Genomic DNA, 21,165 nt, shown 5'->3' with positions numbered 1-21,165 from the left:
AAGACACTTCAGACTCAGATAGATGCCAAGGCCCTGCTTCTCACACTCTTTTAGTCATCATCCTGACCCTGAGAAGGAGTTGAACTGATGTTAGCCCACATCCAAGTCGTCAAAGGGTTGAGTCCAGACACAGGGAACATACTCTGTTTTCTTAGTTGAGTCTTTCAAATAGACATTTCAAGAGAAAACCAGTTTGAGGAATGTTGACAAGGCCAATACAAAATATTGCTATCTAGTATTAATAGTTGTGTTAACAAAGTTCCAAGATATGTTTAGGTCTAGAAACTGTCATATGTACTGTCTTTGTTGTTTTAATTTAAGCTGGTGTTTTTTACTTCTGCAGAAGGAAGATAGAAAATTGTAGCGATGATCTCAAAAAAAAAAAAAAGTTATCTCCCTGGTGACTCAGAGGGTAAAGCGTCTGCCTGCAGTGTGGGAGACCTGGGTTTGATCCCTGGGTCAGGAAGATCCCCTGGAGAAGGAAATGGCAACCCAGTCCAGTATTCTTGCCTGGAGAATCCCATGGACGGAGGAGCCTGGTAGGCTATAGTCCACAGGGTCGCAAAGAGTTGGATACGACTGAGTGACTTCACTTTCTTTCACTTTTCTCGAAAATTAAAAGCTGTACCAGCTTTTTATGGTTTGAAGGAGCAAAAGAGAAACTTTGAGAAATCTCACAATTTTCATTGTAAATCAGGTTCACCTGGAGTGATGAAGGGGTTAAAATTAATGAAATACTAAACTCCTACACTGATTGGTAATTCCTCATAATTATTAAAATATATTTAATAATTCTGGTTTAGAAACCTTTATGTTATTTATTTATTGGCCATGCTGTGTGGCTTGTGGAATCTTAGTTCCCCAACCAGGGATCAAACCCAGGCCCTTGGCTGTGAAAGTGCAGAGTCCTAACCACTGGACTGCCAGGAATTCCCAAAAAAAGATTTATATTTTAGATGGGTAATAAGATAAGTTGATAGAAAGAAACCCCTTATCTCTTTTCATTGAATGTAAAAAAATATGGCATTTAATACCTTAAAATTAGGAAAATTAGAGTCTGGTCCCATATAATCTTTTTTTAAAAAACAGCATATTAAAATACATATTATATAAAGTTTACCTAAGTATAGAGTTCAGTGGTTTTGGTCCTTAGCATAGTCACAAATTTGTGCATCCGTCATCACTTAGGTAATACCAGATGTTTTCATCTAAAAGAAAAAACCCCAAACTCATTAGCAGCCACTCCCTATCCTCTGCTGAGACTCCCTGTTCCTGGCAACCACTAATCCAATTTTTGTCTCTCTGGATTTGCCTTTTCTGGACAGGCCACAGGTTAAGTTTTTGCTTAACCTGATTAGTTAACTTCTGGATTCTGGTGTGTGGTTTTTTGTTTTTTGTTTTTATAGATAGCTTTTCTTATCAGCAAAATGAAAGAGATTTAAAACATAGTACCTGGCTTTCCAAAAGTTATTTTTGTTGATTTATGTCAGCTTCCATTTAATTAAGAGATTTCCAATTTCTTATGAGATACCTTGGGGACATGACTACTAACTACATAAATAAAAAGGTTTATAAAGGAAAACTATAAACAATTATATGCCAATAAATTAGATAATGTAGATGGAATGGACAAAGTTCTAGAAAGACAAAAACTACCATCAAGAAAGTGAAAATTCACAGAATAAAATATTTGCAGATCATACATCTTACATAGAAATCATATCCAAAATATGTAAAGAACTCCTACAATTCAGTATTAAAAATACAACTCAACTGAAAGTAGATAAAAGATCTGAATAGACATTCCTCCAAGGAAAATATATAAATGGCCAATGAGCACGTGGAAAGATAAATCATTCATCATCAGGGAAATCCAAATAAAAAGAACAATAAGATTTCATTTGCATCCGGTAGGGTGGCTATAATAAAACAGATAATCATCAGAAGTTTCGGAAGGAAGTGATCACCAGTGTATCTTTTTTTTTTTTTAGTGAGCAAGGATGTCTTTACACGACACACTCGCTAATGACTTCTGGTCTCATTGTCCAGTTTATGGCAAATCTCCATCTTTGAGCCACTTCCCTGGTGGCTCAGAGGGTAAGGAGTCTACCTGCAGTGCAGGAGACCTGGGTTTGATCCCTGGGTCGGGAAGATCCCCTGGAGAAGGAAATGGCAACCCACTCCGGCAATCTTGCCTGGAGAATTCCTTGGACAGAGGAGCAGAGTCAGACACGACTGAGTCACTTCACTTCACTTCACTTCACTTCCATCTTTGAACCAGTTACTGGCACGGGAATAGCATTTCCCTGATTAAGTTAGGCTAGTCATTTGGAGTGAAATGGAGGTTGGTAGACAACAATCATACCGTCACTACAGACTTTCTAAGGAAATCACTAAGGAAATTCTGGTTCCTATTATAGAGCAGAGAGGATACACAAGAATCAGGCAGAAACAATAGGTGTCTCCTGTACCATCAGATGGAGAAGGCAATGGCACCCCACTCCAGTACTCTTGCCTGGAAAATCCCATGGATGGAGGAGCCTGGTGGACTCCAGTCCATGGGGTCGCTAAGAGTCGGACACAACTGAGCGACTTCCCTTTCACTTTTCACTTTCATGCATTGGAGAAGGAAATGGCAACCCACTCCAGTGTTCTTGCCTGGAGAATCCCAGGGACAGAGGAGCCTGGTGGGCTGCCGTCTATGGGGTTGCACAGAGTCAGACACGACTGAAGCAACTTAGCAGCAGCAGTAGTACCATCAGAAACAGCTGGAACACAGAAAAATCACCAGCCTGGATCCTGGATTCTGTCACTACCTTATTGGGTCATACCAGAGACTATTCCACTCTTAGGTCCTCAGTTTCTTCAAATAAAATGGTTCTTTCCAGCTTTGAAATACTGTGATTAGTATATATCCTGCCTTCTAGCAATGGAAAATGGCTCATGCTTTTCAGCAACTCAGAGAAGAACATAAAAACCTTGGTAACTACCATTCAAAATCTTATTACCCTAATATTTACTTACCATATGGCTCCCAGAAACATAGGTGATTTGGTGACAGTAGCTACATCATTTCAGTTTAGTCTATATGTTTGCCTGCTGAACACTAGTGTCTCTTCTGCTCTGATTTTACTTGGGAAACTGTAGCGGTCATGATATTTGCCTTCCAATATTCGTTTCTATTTAATTTTTTAAAATATTTATTCATTTATTTGTTTGTGTTGGGTCTTAGCTATAGCATGTAAGATCTTCATTACATCATGCAAGTTCTTTATTACATCAGGTAAGATCTTCATTACATCATGCAAGATCTTCATTACATCATGCAAGATCTTCATTTCTTCAGGTAAGATCTTCATTACATCATGCAAGATCTTCATTACATCAGGTAAGATCTTCATTACATCATGCAAGATCTTCATTACATCAGGTAAGATCTTCATTACATCATGCAAGATCTTCGTTACGTCATGCAAGATCTTCGTTACATCATGCAGGATCTTCATTACATCATGTGGGATCTTGATCTTTGGTATGCCATGTGGGAATCGGTTGTTGATATTTCGTTGCAGTAGGCTTAGTTGTCTTCTAAGTTGACTAAGACAACTACTTAGTTGTCTAGCATGTGGGATCTTAGTTCCCCAACTGGGGATCTTGCATTGCAAGGAGGATTCTTTACACCGAACCACCAGGGAAGTCCTCCCATTCTATTTTAAATGATTGGTCTAAGCCTGTATTTTCAATCCCAGTGGTTTGGCCCTGATTGACTCCATCCTCCCGGCCTGAAGAGTGGGCACTTGACAGAAGCTTGGCCACAGTCTATTCCATCCCTCTGGCCACAGAGATTGGTGCAAAGATGGGCAAGTGACCCTAGTTGGTCCAGTGAGAGTCTGTTCATGACGTTAGCTGGGAAAGAGAATCTCTTCTTTTTCTGGAGTTGCTCATCTGGTAGGTTTTAAACCTGGAGATCTGATGGTCATCTTTGCCTGATCTTTTTTTTTTTTTTAATCCTGATAATCTTGATAGCATCGTTTGATCAGTGGTGTGACCCCCTAAATTCCCCCCCCCTTTTTTTTTTTCTTGCTTACATTGATTTAAGCTGGTTTCTGTAACTTATTACCCAAAAGACCTGGATAATAAAGACCAATTATTTGCTTATAGTTTCAATTAGATGTTCTGATGTGGTATAAATATGAGAGTAAAATCTGTATATAGATGAAAGAAAATGGGTTCATAAATAGCCACATATGAAGTGAAAAAAATTTTTACTCACTAGCTAGTACAGCCCCTTTTCTTTCCCTATTTAGTTTTCTTTATCATAAGAAAGGAAGCAGGATACCTTGTGGGTCTTTGAAAATGTCTAAAGACTGACTGTTTTGTGTCTAAGCTGCGACACAAAAAAAGGGTGTGAAAAAGAGACAAGGATCTTCTCTCAAACTTGGTAATGTTGTACTATGGAAATCCACACCCAGGATTTTGTTCAGACTCTATCTAAATTAATGGTGGTCTCTGGATCTTGGTTTCTTTACCCATAAAAAGGAGCAGCTGGACAAAGATCCCTTCTAGTATTAATGTCCCAAGATGCAATTGCAGAGCTCCCAAGGTAAGCTATAGGAAGGACTTGTATCACGTGGAGAGATCCTACCTGGGACTGACCAGGCTTTGGGATAAAATTCTCCCTATAGGTCATGTGTGATGAGCTTGGTTTGCCAATTCCAAAGTGGAAGTGGATCAGTGGTGGGTATGGTTCCCTGAGAATGCAGCATGGCTGGAATACTTGGAATATACAGTGTGATACTTCTTTGATGAACGTCCTTGTTTTATGTGTGGATCAATTCTGCTTTTCAGACCAGTCAAACCAGGCTCCCAAGTCTTAACTAGCGGGCTGTTGATCTCACCTTGACTCTCAGAACTGGGAAAGCCTGTGATGTACATAAGGCACAACTAGATGGAGGGGGCTCAACAAGGTCATTCTTTCTCTCCCTCTGTATCTCTCTCTCTCTCTCTCTCCCGCATTTCTCATTCCCACATGGTTTCTGCCTGTTGGCTTCATTCGCAGGAAGGCTTGCCCCACATAGTGACAGAAATGGCAACCAGAGAAAGAGCCAAGGCAGACCGTAAATGGCCCTGCTCCCACCCCTGAACCAGCTGGGCTGAACAGGCACAAAATCACCATCCATTAACCCAGTTCATGGAGTTTGAATTTTATTCAGAAGAATAAAGGAGCAATCTTAAAACTTTTGAGTAGGGTATTGACATGGTCAGATCTGTGCGTTAGGGAGGAGTCTGGGTGAAGGTCAGGAATTGAGGGCAACAGAGGAGATGGAGTTGGGAGACTTGTTAGAGACTCTTGGAATCATTCTGGGCAGAAATGAGAAGGATTTGAACTAGAGTACAATAAGTCCCCTACATACAAATGAATTCCATTCTGAGAGCGTGTTTGTAAGTCCAGTTTTGTTCATAAGTACCACAAAGTTAACCTAGGTAATTCAACTAATACAATCAGCTATGGGCTTCCCTGGTGGCTCAGTGGTAAAGCATCCGCCTGCCAATGCAAGAAATGCGGGTCCAGGAAGATCCCCTGGAGAAGGAAATGGCAACCCACTCCAGTATTCTTGCCTGGGAAATCCCAAGAAGAGACGAGCCTGGAGGGCTACAGTCCATGGGGTCGCAAAGAGTCAACTGATGTCTGAACAACAGAGTACTGTACAGTAATAGGCTTATAATACTTTTCACACAAAGCAAAAAATACAAACACAAGAAAACATGTCTAATCTTCCAGTATAGTGCCTTGAGAAGCACAATAGTAACAGTACAACAGCTGGCATCCAGGGGGTGGCATTGAGGCAGGAAGAGTTACTGACTGGAGGAGGGCGAGGAGGTGGGAGATGGTAGAGCTGAAGGATCATCACCAATAGGAGACAGACAGCAAGCTGCAACTTCATGTGAACTGACTTACGTGACTGGACATGTGACCTCTTGTTTGGATCTTTGAAAGTTTGCAACTTGAAGGTTCATACGTAGAGGACTTCCTGTAATGGCAGTTGGGACAAAGGATGAATCAGTCAGAAAGGAAATTGGTGGCAGTGGCGTGGACAGGAGTTGGTGGTTGATTAGCAGTGTTGGCAAAGAAGGGTTTATGTTTATTGAGTGCCCATCACGTGTTGGGCCCTGTGCCCAGCAGTCTGATGGAGAAGCTGGACCTATAAATAGTTACTATCTAAAGTACTAATTAATGAGATAGAGGGATGCGCTGGGGCCACTGGCACAGAGGAGAAAAGAGATCATCTGAGGAGTGGTTGTATGGGGGCGGCGACTGTGAGGGACGGCTTCACAGAGAAGGAAATTTCTTTTTGTTTTTTAAATATATATATTTTACTGAAGTATAGTTGACTTACAATGTTTCCGTTGCATAGCAAGGTAGTTCAATTATGCATATACACATACATTATTTTTCAGATTATTTTCCATTATAGGTTATTACAAGACATTGACTATATAGTTCCCACAGAGAAGGAAGTTTTGACCTGAGTCTTAAAAGATAAGTAGGATACAGAAGAATTTGGTAGCAAACAAGAAGAGATTTCAGCCCTGTGCTGAGGGCAGAAAATAGAGTCCAAAAATACTGTTGGCCAGAAAAAACCACATCCAAACCAAAGATATATTTAGTTTTGCTCGTGTAATATTTTTAGAAATTTTTGAATTGGTTGCCAATACTGAGAGATCTGCAGCTCTCACTTAAAAATCTGTATTTCCAACAGAAGGTTTGGCTACCCTGGGCCCTCCAGGTGACAGAGGGCTAGGGCAGCCACAATTCCTCCACCCCTATTAGAAATAACCTGGCCTGCATCAGCGAGGTGTGTGACCCCCCCTCGTCTTTGTGGTGGCTTAAAGATGGCTGAAAATTCTTTGTAACTCTCTGCATCAAAAGGAGGCATCAATTTTCCCTCCCCTGGGATCTGGGCTGCTTAACTAACAGAATGCAGTGGAAGTAACCCTGTGCCAGTCACAGGCCTAGCCTCTTGAGCGCTTTCTCTTGGGACGCTGTCTCAAAACTGTAGAATAATGAGAGATAATAAAGCAGTTGTCATTTTAACGTATATTTATTTGACTGTGCTGAGTCTTAGTTGCAGCATGTGGGATCTAGTTCCCTCACCAGGGATCGAACCTGGGCCGCCTGCATTGGGAGCATGGAGTCTTGGCCACTGAGCCACCAGGGAAGTCCTGCAGTTGTCATTTTAAGTCATAAAATTTTTGAATGGTTTCCTTTGCAAGAGATAAGCAGAACACCCACCCCCACTCCTCCCCTTGTTGATATCTGAGGGCTCAGCCCCTGGATGGACCAGAGGAATGAAGGAGCATTTTGAGCTTGGATGATGAACCAGGACTGATGCTGAAGCTGAAACTCCAATACTTTGGCCACCTGATGTGAAGAACTGACTCATTGGAAAAGACCGTGATGCTGGGAAAGATTGAAGACAGGAGGAGAAGGGGACGACAGAAGATGAGATGGTTGGATGGCATCACCAATGCAATGGACATGAGTTTGAGTAGACTCTGGGAGTTGATGATGGACAGGGAAGTCTGGCGTGCTGCAGTCCATGGGATTGCAAGGAGTCGGACACAACTGAGTGACTAAACTGAACTGAACTAATGAGCCAGAAGAGTGGATGGGGGAAGATGATGAAGGGCTTTGGATGCCATGCTAAAAAGTTAAAGTGTTAGTCGCTCAGTCGTGTATGACTCATTGTGGTCCCATGGACTGCAACCCGCCAGGCTCTGTCCATGGAATTCTTCAGGCAAGAATACTGGAGTGGGTTGCCCTTCCCTTCTCCCAGGGATCTTCCTCACCCAGGGATAGGCAGATTCTTTACCGTCTGAGCCACCAAGGAAGTCTGCCATCCTGAGGTAGTCTCAACTTTTTCCAGGAAGCGTTGAGGACCTGGTAAAGTTTTATAAGGTAGGCATAGAATGACCAGGGATCATACTATGACAGTGTCACCTGCCTCTAGTGATGCTGTGACAGATGAATCAGAGGAAGGTGATTGGTCAGGGAGTTAGCACGATGGTCCAAGCGAGCTCTGGGGGTGATGGTGGGCATAGAGAGAAAGGGAGAGATTCAAGGTCAAGACTTCCTCCTCTTGTGAACCTCTCCTTGAGGTTCTAGTGGGACATACTGGTTGAGCCATGGAGTTGGTAGTCAGAACTAGGGAGCACAAGGAACAGGACTAGGCCACAGAAACAGCCTGGGGACTGTCAAAGCGTGAAGTTGCAGGGATTTCCCTGGTGGTGCAGTGGCTAAAACTCCTCACTCCTGATGCAGGGGGCCTCGTGCGGCAACTAAGACCTGGTGCAGCAAATTAAATTATATATATGTATTTATATATATTTGAAGTTGCTGATGTGAAAGAGACAGTGTAGGGAGTTTGGGAGAAGAGCTGGTGTCTTAGGGAGCAGCCTACAGACAGTGTGTTAAGCAAAGGGAGAGACACCCTGCAGAGCCCTGAGAGAGCTGCAGTGCAAAGAAGAGAATTAGGAGACGTGCATGCATGCGTGGTCGCTAACTCATGTCTGACTCATTGCTATCCTTTGGACTGTACCCTGACAGTCTCCTCTGTCCATGGGATTTTTCAGGTAAGAATACTGGAGTGGGTTGCCATTTTTCTCTTCCAGGGGATCTTCCCAACCCAGGGATTGAACCCAAGTCTTCTGTGTCTCCTGCATTGCAGGTGATTATGAGATAGTGAGGCCCAGACACCAAAGAAAGGAAAAGATTCCAGAGGGAGGGAGTGGTCAGTAGCATGCTCCTTTGATGTAATGACCAGGAGATTATTGGTGGTCGCGGCCAAGACATGTCTGTGTGGGAAGGTGGGGACAGAAGACAGACCCATGAGACTAAGTAGGAAATGCGGAAGTGTATTCAACAAGTGTAAACAGCTCTTTCAAGTAACTTGATTGTGAAGTAAGACAGAGTTGGGGAAGTGGTTTGAGGTTGCTAAGTGGAGAGAGGTTCCCCCAAAGACACAGGGGACCTCAGCTTGTTTTTAGATACTAAAGAGAGAAGGTCTGTGGAGAGGAGAATGTGGTAATGCAGGAGAAGGGGGTTAAACGATAGAGTGAGGTCACTGAAGAAGTGGGAAGGGATGTGTCCCAAGAGGGAAGAATTAACCTTGGACCCCAGGAGGACACCCCCTCTGTGATGACGGTCTGTGATTGTTTATAGGAGATGAAGATGTGGTCGCTGGTGGGAGCAGAGGGGTTGAAAGAGTTCTTACCTCTTTTGTCCATCAAATTGGAGCAGTGATCGTCTCATAAAGCTGGGGAAAGTTGCTTGAGTAGATGGCTGGTGAGAAGTGGCGGGCAAGGTTGGCTTAAGCCTGAGCCTATGCACAAGGCATCCTTAGGGGCCTCCCACTTAAAACCAGAATGCTTCCTGAATGTGGGTCAGGGCAGAGCCTCAGGTGGGTGAGGACCACAACGGTGAGAAGGCCTGGGGGTCACAGGGGCAGGGTCCAGGCTATCAGAGTAATTTCTTGCAAATGAGACCCAGACACCGCTTTACTTAAAGACTTATGTGGGAGACTTCCCTGGTGGTCCAGTGATTAAAAATCTGCCTTCCAGTACAGAGGACACAGGTTCAATCCCTAGTCGGGGAACTAAGATCATATATATATATATATATATATATATATATATATATATATGTGTGTGTGTGTATGCATATATATATGCACATGTATAGGTGCATGCTCAGTCGTGTCTGTCTCTTTTCGACCCTATGGACTGTAGCCCACCTGGCTTCTCTGTCCCTGGGATTTCCCAGTCAAGAATACTAGAGTAGGTTGCCATTTCCCTCTCCAGGGAATCTTCCCAACGCTGGATTGAACCTGTGTCTCTTGTGTCTCCTGCGTTGGGCAGGCATGTTCTTTACCAGCTGAGCCACCAGGGAAGTTAAATCTAGAGGCTTGATTAGTTTCTGGGTGGTGGTAATGATGACAATGATAATTTTGACAAGAATACTGCAAAGGTGATGCTACACATAAATTTATTATTTTATAGGAGGCATATAATGTCTGGTTGTCCTACTTTTGATGATAAGATTCACTTTTGCTTTCCAGAATTTTGTTGTTTTCTGTGAAACATCAGTAAGAATCAGCCATAGGTATACATATGCCCCATCCCTCTTGAACCTCTCTCCATCAATTTTGTTGACAGCAACAAAATTCTGTAAAGCAATTATCGTTCAGTTAAAAAATAAAGATATTTTAAAAACAAACAAAATTCACTTTTGGGTTGTATTTTTTAGACAGTCATGTCTGTTGCATTGGTGATGCCATCCAGCCATCTCATCCTCTGATGCCCTCTTCTCCTTCTGCCCTCAGTCTTCCCCATCATCAGAGACTTGTCCAGTTGGTCAGCTGTTCACATCAGGTGACCAAAATATTGGAGCTTCTCCTTTAGTATCCGTCCTTCCAATGAGTATTCAGGGTTGCTTTCCTCTAAGATTGGCTGGTCTGATCTCCTTGCTGTCCAAGGGACTCTCAGGAGGAGTCTTCTCCAGCACCACAGTTCAAAGGCATCAATTCTCTGGTGCTCTGCCTTCTTTATGGTCCAGCTGTCACAACCGTATGTGACCACTGGGAAGACCATAGCCTTGACTATATGGACCTTTGTCAGCAGAGTAATGTCTCTGCTTTCAGCACATTGTCTAGGTTTGTCATAGCTTTTCTGCCAAGAAGCAATCATTTTCTGATTTCATGGCTGCAGTCACCATCCACAGTAATTTTAGAGCCCAAGAAGAGGAAATCTGTCAGTACTTCCACCTTTTCCCCTTCTATTTGCCGTGAAGTAATGGGGCTGGATGCCATGATCTTAGTTTTTTTAATGTTTCGTTTTAAGCTGGATTTTGCACTCTCCTCCTTCACCCTCTTCAAGAGGTTCTTTAGTTCTGCCTTGCTTTCTGCCATTAGAGTGGTACCATCTGCATATCTGAGGTTGTTGATGTTTGTTGGGCCTATCTTGATTCCAGCTTGTACCTCATCATTTCTCGTGATGTTTTTAGCATATAAATTAAACAGAGTGACAGCAGACAGCCCTGTCTTACTCCTTTCTCAATCCTCAATCAATCAGTTGTTCCATTCAGGGTTCTAACTGTTGCTTCTTGATCTGCATACAGGTTTCTCATGAAATGAATGAAAAAAGCCAGACCCATACTGTATGATTTCATCTGTATGGAACATTCTAGAACAGGCAAAGCTAGTCTATACTGACAGAAAGTAGATCAATGGTTGCTGGGGTCTGAGGGTGGGAACTGATTGTAGAAGGGTGTGAACTTTTGGGAATGATGGAAAAATCATATCTCGATTATGGTGGTAGTTACATGCGTGTGCTTGCTAAGTCGTTCCAGTTGTGTCCAACTCCCTACAACCCAGAGGACTGCAGCCTTCCAGGCTCCTCTGTCCATGGGATTCTTCAGGCAAGAATACTGGAGTGGGTTGCCATGCCATCTTCCAGGGGATCTTCCCGACCCAGGGATTGAACCTGCATCTCCTGTATTGCAGGCAGATTCTTTACTGCTGAGCAACTGGGGAAGCCTGGTAATTACATAGGTATATACATTTGTCAAAACTAATTGATCCATGTATTGTACTTAAACTGAGTGTGTTATATTGTATGGAAATAAAGATGAATTTTATTGTATGGAAATAAAGTTTATTTTAGTTTTTAAGTAATGCTGTAGTGATTAAGACTCTGTACTCCCAGTACCTGGGTTCCATCCATGGTCAGGGAACTAGATCCCACATGCCACAGCTAAAGATTCCGTAGGTGGCAACTAAAAGCTGAAATGAAGACTGATATTCCCATGTGCTGCAAGTATTAGTAAGACCTGGCACAGCCAAATAAATGAAATAAATACATATTTTTTAAATAAAAGGAAATAAAATAAGGTTACAACTCAAATGAGAAGAATCCACTCAAAATAGCCACAAAAATATAATAACACCTGTGAGGAGAAATCTAATGATATACTTTACAGAGAAAATTATAAAATTATATTAAAGGATATAAAAGACATAAATATATGGAAAAATACACTACATTCATGGGTGGAAGTCTTAATATCCTTCTCAAATCAATCTGTAAAGTTAATGCAATTTTATTAAAAACTCTGAGTTGAAAAGTCTTTATCTGTTAAAAATAAATACAGTAGTACTTAAGTTGAAGTGCTATTCTGTCTGGGATTTAATAGATTCCAAGAAAATAATGTGGAAGATGGAACCAGTATTGGTTGTATGTTGGTAACTGTTTCTTGGTTCTTTTTAATATTTGCTTATTTTTGGCTGCCTCGGATCTTAGTTGCAGCACATGGGATCTTTCATTGCAGAGCAAGGGCTTCTCTCTAGTTGTGGCAAATGGGCTCAGTAGTTGTGATATGCAGGCTTAGTTGCCCCGTGATGTGGAATCTTAGTTCCCTGACCAGGAATCTAACCCATGTCTTTTGAATTGGAAGGTGACTTCTTAACCACTGAACCACCAGCTAAGTCCCAGTTCAGTTCAGTCGCTCAGTCGTGTCCGACTCTTTGCGACCCCATGGACTACAGCACGCCAGGCCTCCCTGTCCATCACCAACTCCCAGAGTTCACCCAAACTCATGTCCATTGAGTCGGTGATGCCACGCAACCATCTCATCCTCTCTCATCCCTTTCTCCTCCCACCTTCAATCTTTCCCAGCATCAGGGTCTTTTCCAGTGAGTCAATTCTTCACATCAGGTGGCCAAAGTATTGGAGTTTCAGCTTCAACATCAGTCCTTTCAATGAACACTCAGGACTGATTTCCTTTAGGATGGACTGGTTGGATCTCCTTGCTGTCCAAGGGACTCTCAAGAGTCTTCTCCAATACCGCAGTTCAAAAGCATCAATTCTTTGGCGCTCAGCTTTCTTCACAGTCCAACTCTCACATCCATATATGACCACTGGAAAAACCATAGCCTTGACTAGACAGACCTTTGTTGGCAAAGTATTGTCTCTGCTTTTTAATATGCTGTCTAGGTTGGTCATAAGTTTCCTTCCAAGGAGTAAGTGTCTTTTAATTGCTTGGCTGCAGTCACCATCTGCAGTGATTTTGGAGCCGAAAAAAGTAAAGTCTGCCACTATTTCCACTGTTAGCCCGTCTATTTGCCATGAAGTGATGGGACCAGATGCCATAATCTTAGTTTTCTGAATGTTGAGCTTTAAGCCAACTTTTTCACTGTCCTCTTTCATCAAGAGGCTCCACTTTCATCAAGAGGCTCTTTAGTTCCTCTTCACTTTCTGCCATAAGGGTGGTGTCATCTGCATATCTGAGGTTATTGATATTTCTCCTGGCAATCTTGATTCCAGCTTGTGCTTCTTCCAGCCCAGCGTTTCTCATGATGTACTCTGCATATAAATTAAATAAGCAGGGTGACAATATACAGCCTTGATGTACTCCTTTCCCGATTTGGGACCAGTCTGTTGTTCCATGTCCAGTTCTAACTGTTGCTTCCCAGTTGATGGTAATTGGGTAACTGGGTTTTTTTGTTTAAAAAAATTTTTAAGACCTTTATTTTTATTTTTAAAGATTATTTTATTTTTTAATTTTTATTTTTTGGCTGCACCAGACAGCATATGGGATCCTAGTCCCCCGACCAGGGATCAAACCCGTGCACCCTGCATTGGAAGCAGAGAGCCTTAACCACTGGACCATCAGGGACGTCTGTTAAATTTTTATTTATTATATATTTTATTTCTGGCTGTGCTGAGATTTCGTTGCTGCCCGAAGGCTTTCCCTTGTTGCAGCGAGCTGGGGCTACTTTCTAGTTGCACATGCTTCTCACTGCAGTGACTTCTCTTGTGAAGCACAGCCTCTCAGGTGCTCAGACTTCTGTAGTCATGGTGCATGGGCTTAGTTGCCCTGCAGCATATGGAATCTTCCCGGACCAGGGATCAAACCATTGTCCCCTGCATTACAAGGCAGATTCTTAACCTTACTCGTCCACCAGAGAGTCCTGATTGATGGTAATTATTGAACCTGGGTGATGGGTACATACTCTAGGGTAAGTGAGCAGTGCTGTGCACCTTTTACAGGTGAGAAAGCATCGCTGAGGCATCCCGAAAACCACGGAGCAAAGGTTCTCTGGGCTGACTGCATCATGTTCTACAGACCCTTTAGGGCAGGACAGACCAGAGGAGATCTTTCGGGCCTTGCTAACAGGGTTGGATATTCTGAGTTCAGCACTTCAGTCCCTCTTTACTATGGGTATCTTGCACCTTAGAAGGGCCTGTGGTCCTGTCTCCTTCCTGGCAGGTGTACCAGTCAGAACTCTTTCGGGTGTAAATGCCAGAAGTCCAACTCAAATGCATTGACTTAATTGGGAAAGGGAACCTATTTAAGGTTAAGGGATTCAGGCACAGCTTGACCAGTTACTCAAATGATGTCTAGAATATGTCTGCTCGTATCTTGCATCTGCAGTCCTCTGTGTGGGCTCACTTTTCCTACATGCCAGATAGTATTATTAAGCACTTGCTACACTTTGGATGAGGTGCAGAAGGCTTTCTGTTCTCATAACGTCATGAGGTGAGTCAGACACTGTTTCAGATGGAGAAACTGAGGCTGCTGAAGGAGGATAGGGAATCCGCCCAAGATCACTCAGGAGGTGTGACATCCGAGAGTCAAATCCATAAAGCATCTGATTCTGGAGTGGCCTTTCTTGAACCTTCACATGGCAACCTCCATGACACAGTCTCTGAACCAAAGGATGGGAATGAACCCCTTCCTCTTGAGTCTCAAGCCCAGGCTCCAGCCTCTGCTTAGTTCTTGGAGCTGTTATTTGTGCCTGTCCTTCCAGTGGGCTGAGAGCTCTTTGGAGCAGAAACTCTGACTCTTTCACCTCTATAACACCAAATTATGTCATTTGCCCCTGGGAGGCAGGCAGGGTGGGGTGCTTCTAGGTGAAGACACACCCAGAGAGGTTAAGTGACCCTCCCAAGGCCACCCATTTGTACATGTAGGGGCCTGAATAGACCCCAGGTCTCCAGGGTGCAGGTGGACACAACGTTCCCCCTCCTCTTTGCTGCCCCCCACCACTTGTTCCCTGACTGGAGGTGGGGTAGAGAGATGGTAACACAGCCTTTGCTAAGGATGGGGGCTATACTAAGACTCACTTTGAGGGAACTGATGGGCCATTTTATGAATGCCAGGGAAAGGATGGCGAGTAGGCTGGGGGTGGGCTGGAGAAGGGAAGAAGGAACAGGCTATTTTTGCATATTTGACATTAAAAAAGTGCAGATTAGATTCTCAGCGACTGGCCAGCAGCATCTGTTTTGGTTTGGAATTGGCAGCTGAGGCGCTGAGCGCCGCGGCGGGAAGGGAGGGGAGGCTGCGGGCTGGTGGGCGAGGCGGCGCCTCGGCGGAGGGAAGGGCTCTCCCCTTTAAGAGCTCCGCCCAAAGGGGCGCTGCCACCCCTGAGGAGGCGGGCGCCGCCGCTTCTCATTCATTGTCTTGACAAGAGCATCCTCCGCGGACGGTCTCAGGCTCCGCCGGCTCCTTCCTCCTCCTCCTCCTCGCCCTCCTCCGTCTGGGGGGTCGCTCATCTCTCAGCCGCAGGTAAGGCTGGAGCCCGGCGACCCGGGCTCGGCATCGCTGCCCTGGGCCACCTGTGGGGCAGGCGAGAGCTTGGCAGAAGCCGGCCGTGGGGGTGGACAGACTGTCAGAGCCGCTGGCTCTGAGGTGGGGACGGGGCCCGTCCACGCCCCGCGTGGAGGGACTCGCCTGAGCGTGTGGGTGCGCGTGGGAGGGTCCACCCGTGTGTCCCAGAGCTCCGTGAGGGGGCGAGGGTGAGGGACCACGCAGCCAAGATGGAGGTGGGGGAGCCCGGGGGTCAGGACACCCGCCGGCCGGCCTCTCCCCAGAACGGAGTCTTTGGGGTGGCGGTGAGGGGCAGGGTGGGGTGAGCCCAGTAGCTGCCCTGAGCTTGGAGACAGGAAGGGGTTGAGAGCAAAACAAGAAAAGGCCAAGTTCCCCTTTCCGTGGTTTCCGGGGCCTGGTACCTGCGGTGGGGGAGGAGGCAGGGTGGGGCGATGGCTTCCTGTCTCCCAGCCTCCAATTTGGGGCTCCCCTGTTCCCAGACCCCGGCTTCCCTCCTGGACGGGTCCCCTGCCCCCAGCCAGCTCCTCTCACAGGCGCCTCATCCGCTTTCTGGACAGGTGGATCCACAAGCCTCCTCCAGTCCCAGGGTGGGTGAGGGTGGCGGGAGCTCTAAGGGAGAAGGGCTAGGCACGAGGGAGGCAGTGGAGGAGAGGCCGTGGGACCCCCACACCAGGCTGGCAGGAGATGCTTTGGGGCCCCAGCATGGGGCCTGGAGCCTGGAGAGCCAGAGGCAGGTCCCTTGGCTCTGCTCGCTGTCCACCCAGCCGTGGAGGAAAATCGTTCTCGCTACACCTCCGAGAAGTGAGCACCGGCTGCTTCCTTCCTGTGGATGGCTTCAGTGGGGTGGAGAAGGCACTTAAGGGCACCTGCTTAAGTTGGGGCAAGAAGATGAGGTGTGAGAAGGAGGAGATGCTGGGACCCCAGCCATCTGCCTGCTTCTGGTGCCGAGACCCGCGGGGGAGGCCCTCCGGCCACGAGGGACATGCCTCCCAGGCTAACCCACATGCCATTTCACTCCATGTGTCCAGCCTGGGCCTAGAGGTGGGGAGGGCCCCTGCCTTTTAGGCGGCTCCTCATGTGGGTGTGAGGTCTGGACACTGAGGCTGAGTGCACCCTCCAAGCTGTTGTCCTGAGGCCCCGGAGGGTGGCCCGTCAGAGAGGATGGGCCCTGTGTCTGTCAGCCAGTCCGTGGTCAAGTTGGCACTAGGTGCTACCCCTCACCCCAGGCTCTGCTGTGGAGGCCGAGGGTGCGGAAGCCAGGCCTGGGATGGGTTGAGACGGTGGGCCTTGCAGGTCAGCCAGGGATGAGGAGGGGTGGGCAAGGCATGTATAAGGGTAGCCGGATGTCAGTGACAGAGGAGAGCAGCAGGGAAGTTAGCTGAGACCATGACCGCCAGACTGAGGGGTGGGTGTCCTGGGAGAGATGGGGGCCACTGGAAGGTCAGGGTTGACCTGAGGTGAGAAAAGCTTTTCATCCCTCTTTCACCAGGATGAGCCGGCAGGTGGTCCGTTCCAGCAAGTTCCGCCACGTGTTTGGACAGCCGGCCAAGGCTGACCAGTGCTATGAGGATGTGCGCGTCTCACAGAACACCTGGGATAGTGGCTTCTGTGCTGTCAACCCCAAATTCGTGGCCCTGATCTGTGAGGCCAGTGGGGGAGGGGCCTTCCTGGTGCTGCCCCTGGGCAAGGTGAGCCCCTGGAGCCCTGGGGACAGGTCCTTCTCCTAAGGGGGCCTCAGGTCACTAGTGGCTCCCTGGCGGCCCCGATGAGGTGACTGTCACCCAGCCATCCCGGGCCGCAGTGCTGTCCTCTGCAAAACCGGGTTGAGCCACATGAACCTTACGCTTCCTGCAGCGCCTCCATGCAGCGCTCGGATGGAGCTGAAGCTCAGGGTAGGGGGTGACACGGGAAGTGCCAAATAGCAAGTCCTGCAGACCCAGGATTAGCCCTCCCAAGTCTCAGCATGGAGCTTTCTCCTGCACAGAGAGACGCCTGGGATGGGGTCTGGGCGGGCCCAGCAGTGCTCTTAGGGTTTGGAGGGACCTCCCTGAGCCCCTGGGAACCCAGCGAGCTCAGTGGCTCCCAGCTCACAGGCAGGGATGAGGTAAGAGACCCTCTCCCCGGCCCCAACCCTGGTCTCCCTCAAATCCTGCCCTCCCTGCTGTCTGCGGACCCCCCCGCCCCAGCACACTCCCGTGCTCTTGGGGGGTGAGACAGGAAGGGGAGATGGGCCCTCAGTTGTTACCTTAAAAGGCCCGATGGAAACATAGAGAAGAGGAAGTGGTTGTCGGAGTAAGAGCTGGGCCCGCGCTTCACACAGGAAACCCTGCTGTAGCAGCCGTCCCCGGAAGCAGCCATTTTAAACCCGTTATAACAGACTTCCCCATCCTTGTCCTTTCGTGGGGACCTGTTCCCACAGGCCAATCATTCACACACGCTTCCCTGGGGAGCCCCAGCCCTGATATAACCACACCCTCAGCCTGTCTCACGCTGGGGACCCTGGCCTGTCGTGCCATGGAAGAATCTGGGGTGGTGGTGAGGGTGGGGGTACCAGGCCCCAGGACATGGATAAGAAGCTGAGATGGAGCTGGCAGGAGCTTGGCCAGGGTCTGACAGAGGGGCAGGACCAAGCCCGCATGTCCATCCTGCGCTACCTGTGGCCAGCCCTCTGAGTTGCCCAGACAGCTCTGGGACTGGGGAGGAGCCCCAAATGCTCCCACCCTAGGCCCCTCTCTGCCTCCCAGGGACCCCACAACTTTCCCCTCTGTGCCTCTCTGAAGGGGCGTGGGGAGGTGGGATTGGGTTTAGAGGGCCAGAGCACCTCCCTCAGAAGCCCCGCTGTGTCCTCCAGACTGGCCGTGTAGACAAGAATGTGCCTATGGTCTGTGGCCACACGGCCCCGGTGCTGGACATCGCCTGGTGCCCACACAATGATAACGTCATTGCCAGTGGCTCCGAGGACTGCTCCGTCATGGTGAGTGTAGGGGGCACCCAGGGGCCAGGAGGGGGCTCAGGCACTAGAGCTGATGTTGGGTGCCACCAAGACTTGCTCGCTCGCCTCTTCTCTGCAGGTGTGGGAGATCCCCGATGGGGGCCTGACGCTGCCCCTGCGGGAGCCTGTCGTCACCCTGGAGGGCCACACCAAGCGCGTGGGCATTGTGGCCTGGCACCCCACGGCCCAGAACGTGCTGCTCAGCGCAGGTGCCAAGGGGGAGATGCGGGGAGGGCTGGCTACCTGATAGTGAGGGGGGAGGCTCCTGGCTTCTGACACTGGGGACATCACCCAGGTTGCGACAATGTGATCCTGGTGTGGGACGTGGGCACGGGGGTGGCCGTGCTGACGCTGGGCTCCGACGTGCACCCGGACACCATCTACAGCGTGGACTGGAGCCGAGATGGCGCCCTCATCTGTACCTCCTGCCGTGACAAGCGAGTCCGCATCATTGAGCCCCGAAAAGGCACCATAGTAGCTGTGAGTTGCCTTGACCTTTGACCCTAGGAGCTTAATCCCCCCCACCCCCCACCCCTGATGAGGCTCCCTTAGATGCTGCCCTCTCCAACTCCCAGCTGGGGCCTGGCCCTTAGAGGGTGTGTGCGGATGCCTGACTGGTCCCCTCCCTTTCCTTCCAGGAGAAAGACCGTCCCCATGAGGGGACCCGGCCCGTGCGTGCCGTGTTTGTATCCGATGGAAAGATCCTGACCACAGGCTTCAGCCGCATGAGCGAGCGGCAGGTGGCACTGTGGGACACGGTGAGTACTGGGCACGGACCAGGTTTAGTACCCTCTGCCCCGCCACGTGCCTGGCTGGAAGGGCAGGGCCTGTTTACCCACCATGAGATGGGGGTTTCCGCTGGTTGGCCTCTCAGCCCCGGGCCCCACTCCTCCAGTGGTGGAGTCCTGACATGGCCCGGCTCATGGTTGTCTCCTGCCCATCTCTACAGAAGCACCTGGAGGAGCCACTGTCTCTGCAGGAACTGGACACGAGCAGTGGTGTCCTGCTGCCCTTCTTTGACCCTGACACCAACATCGTCTACCTCTGTGGCAAGGTGACCCCGCTGGGCAGGGGGTCAGGGGAGTGAGGTGGGCAGGGGGACTTAGAAAGGACCACAGCTGGAGGCATCTGCTGGTGTTGACCCTCCCATGCACCTACTGCCTGCAGGGGGACAGCTCTATCCGGTACTTCGAGATCACCTCTGAGGCCCCGTTCCTGCACTATCTCTCTATGTTCAGTTCCAAGGAGTCCCAGCGTGGAATGGGCTACATGCCCAAACGTGGTCTGGAGGTGAACAAGTGTGAGATTGCCAGGTGACTGCCCCTGCCCCTGACCTGAGTGCACTCCTTGAGCAGCGCTGACCCCCATGCTGACCTTTAGTCCCAGCCATGCTGTGGGCACTGCTCACCTTCCCGTTTCCACAGATTCTACAAGCTGCACGAGCGGAAGTGTGAACCCATTGCCATGACGGTGCCTAGAAAGGTGATGCTCCCAGGTCCCCCCTCAGGCTCTCAGAGTGGTCGGGTGGTGGGTGGCCTGAGCACTCTCTTAACCAGTCCTGGCCTTGCCCCACAGTCGGACCTGTTCCAGGAAGACCTGTACCCGCCCACTGCAGGGCCTGATGCTGCCCTCACGGCTGAGGAGTGGCTGGGGGGTCGGGATGCTGGGCCCCTCCTCATCTCCCTCAAAGATGGCTACGTGCCCCCCAAGAGCCGGGAACTGAGGGTCAACCGGGGCCTGGACACTGGGCGCAAGAGGACGACACCTGAGGCCAGTGGTGCTCCCAGCTCGGTGAGAGGCAGATGGGAGCCTGGGAACCAGGGCAGGAAGGTGGGGTAGGGCAGGGGCTACTGATGTGGTCACTGACCCAGTGGAAAGAGGCTGGCGTTTGGGGGCAGCCACATACACAATATTGGGGATCCTTTTGGGGCTGGGAGTGGATAATCCTGAGGCCTCAGGAAACAGGTTCCAGGCTTATAGGCCTGCAGTTCTCTGGATGAGGCAAAGGGGTCCAAGCCCTGGGGGCTCATGGGAGGCGGCCTAGTGGCCCAGGAGGGGCTGGGGCTAATGCTGCCTGGGGTTCCCCAGGATGCCATATCCCGGCTGGAGGAGGAGATGAGAAAGCTCCAGGCCACGGTGCAGGAGCTGCAGAAGCGCTTGGATAGGCTGGAGGAGACAGTCCAGGCCAAGTAGAGGACCATCGGCTGGGGCCGACAGCCTCGCCTCCCTCCCTTCCATTCCCACTCCTCAGGCCACAATGGCGGATAAAAAAATAATAATAAAATGGCTTTATTTTCTGGTACCTCGCAGACTCTGATGACTAGTCAAGGGGATGCTGGGTATGCTGAACTGACCTGCCTTGTGCTTCCCTCTCCATAGCCTTGATGAGCCTGACCCCTGGCAAGGGGCTGGAGAGATGCCTCTAGATGACCCTAGACCAGTGGTCCCTGAGATTTTTGGCTCCAGGGACTGGTTTCATGGAAGACAATTTTTCCATAGATCAGGG

General features: G+C 48.6%; 1 protein-coding gene across 3 annotated transcripts; it reads left to right on the top strand.

The window, feature by feature from the left end:
* Positions 1 to 15,534: 15,534 nt before the first annotated feature.
* CORO1A (coronin 1A) lies at positions 15,535 to 20,961 on the top strand. 3 transcript variants are annotated; one of them, NM_174521.2, is given in 11 exon segments: positions 15,535 to 15,625; positions 17,157 to 17,355; positions 18,519 to 18,641; positions 18,739 to 18,868; positions 18,955 to 19,139; positions 19,298 to 19,417; positions 19,609 to 19,713; positions 19,827 to 19,972; positions 20,084 to 20,141; positions 20,235 to 20,450; positions 20,748 to 20,949. In NM_174521.2, coding segments are annotated over 10 exon segments (1,386 nt in total). In that variant the 5' UTR covers positions 15,535 to 15,625; position 17,157; the 3' UTR covers positions 20,853 to 20,949.
* The last annotated feature ends 204 nt before the right edge of the window (positions 20,962 to 21,165 follow it).

Source organism: Bos taurus, chromosome 25 (genome assembly GCF_002263795.3).
Source record: "Bos taurus isolate L1 Dominette 01449 registration number 42190680 breed Hereford chromosome 25, ARS-UCD2.0, whole genome shotgun sequence".
Classification (NCBI taxonomy): Eukaryota; Metazoa; Chordata; class Mammalia; order Artiodactyla; family Bovidae; genus Bos; species Bos taurus.
This window is presented reverse-complemented; position numbering and strand designations above follow the sequence as displayed.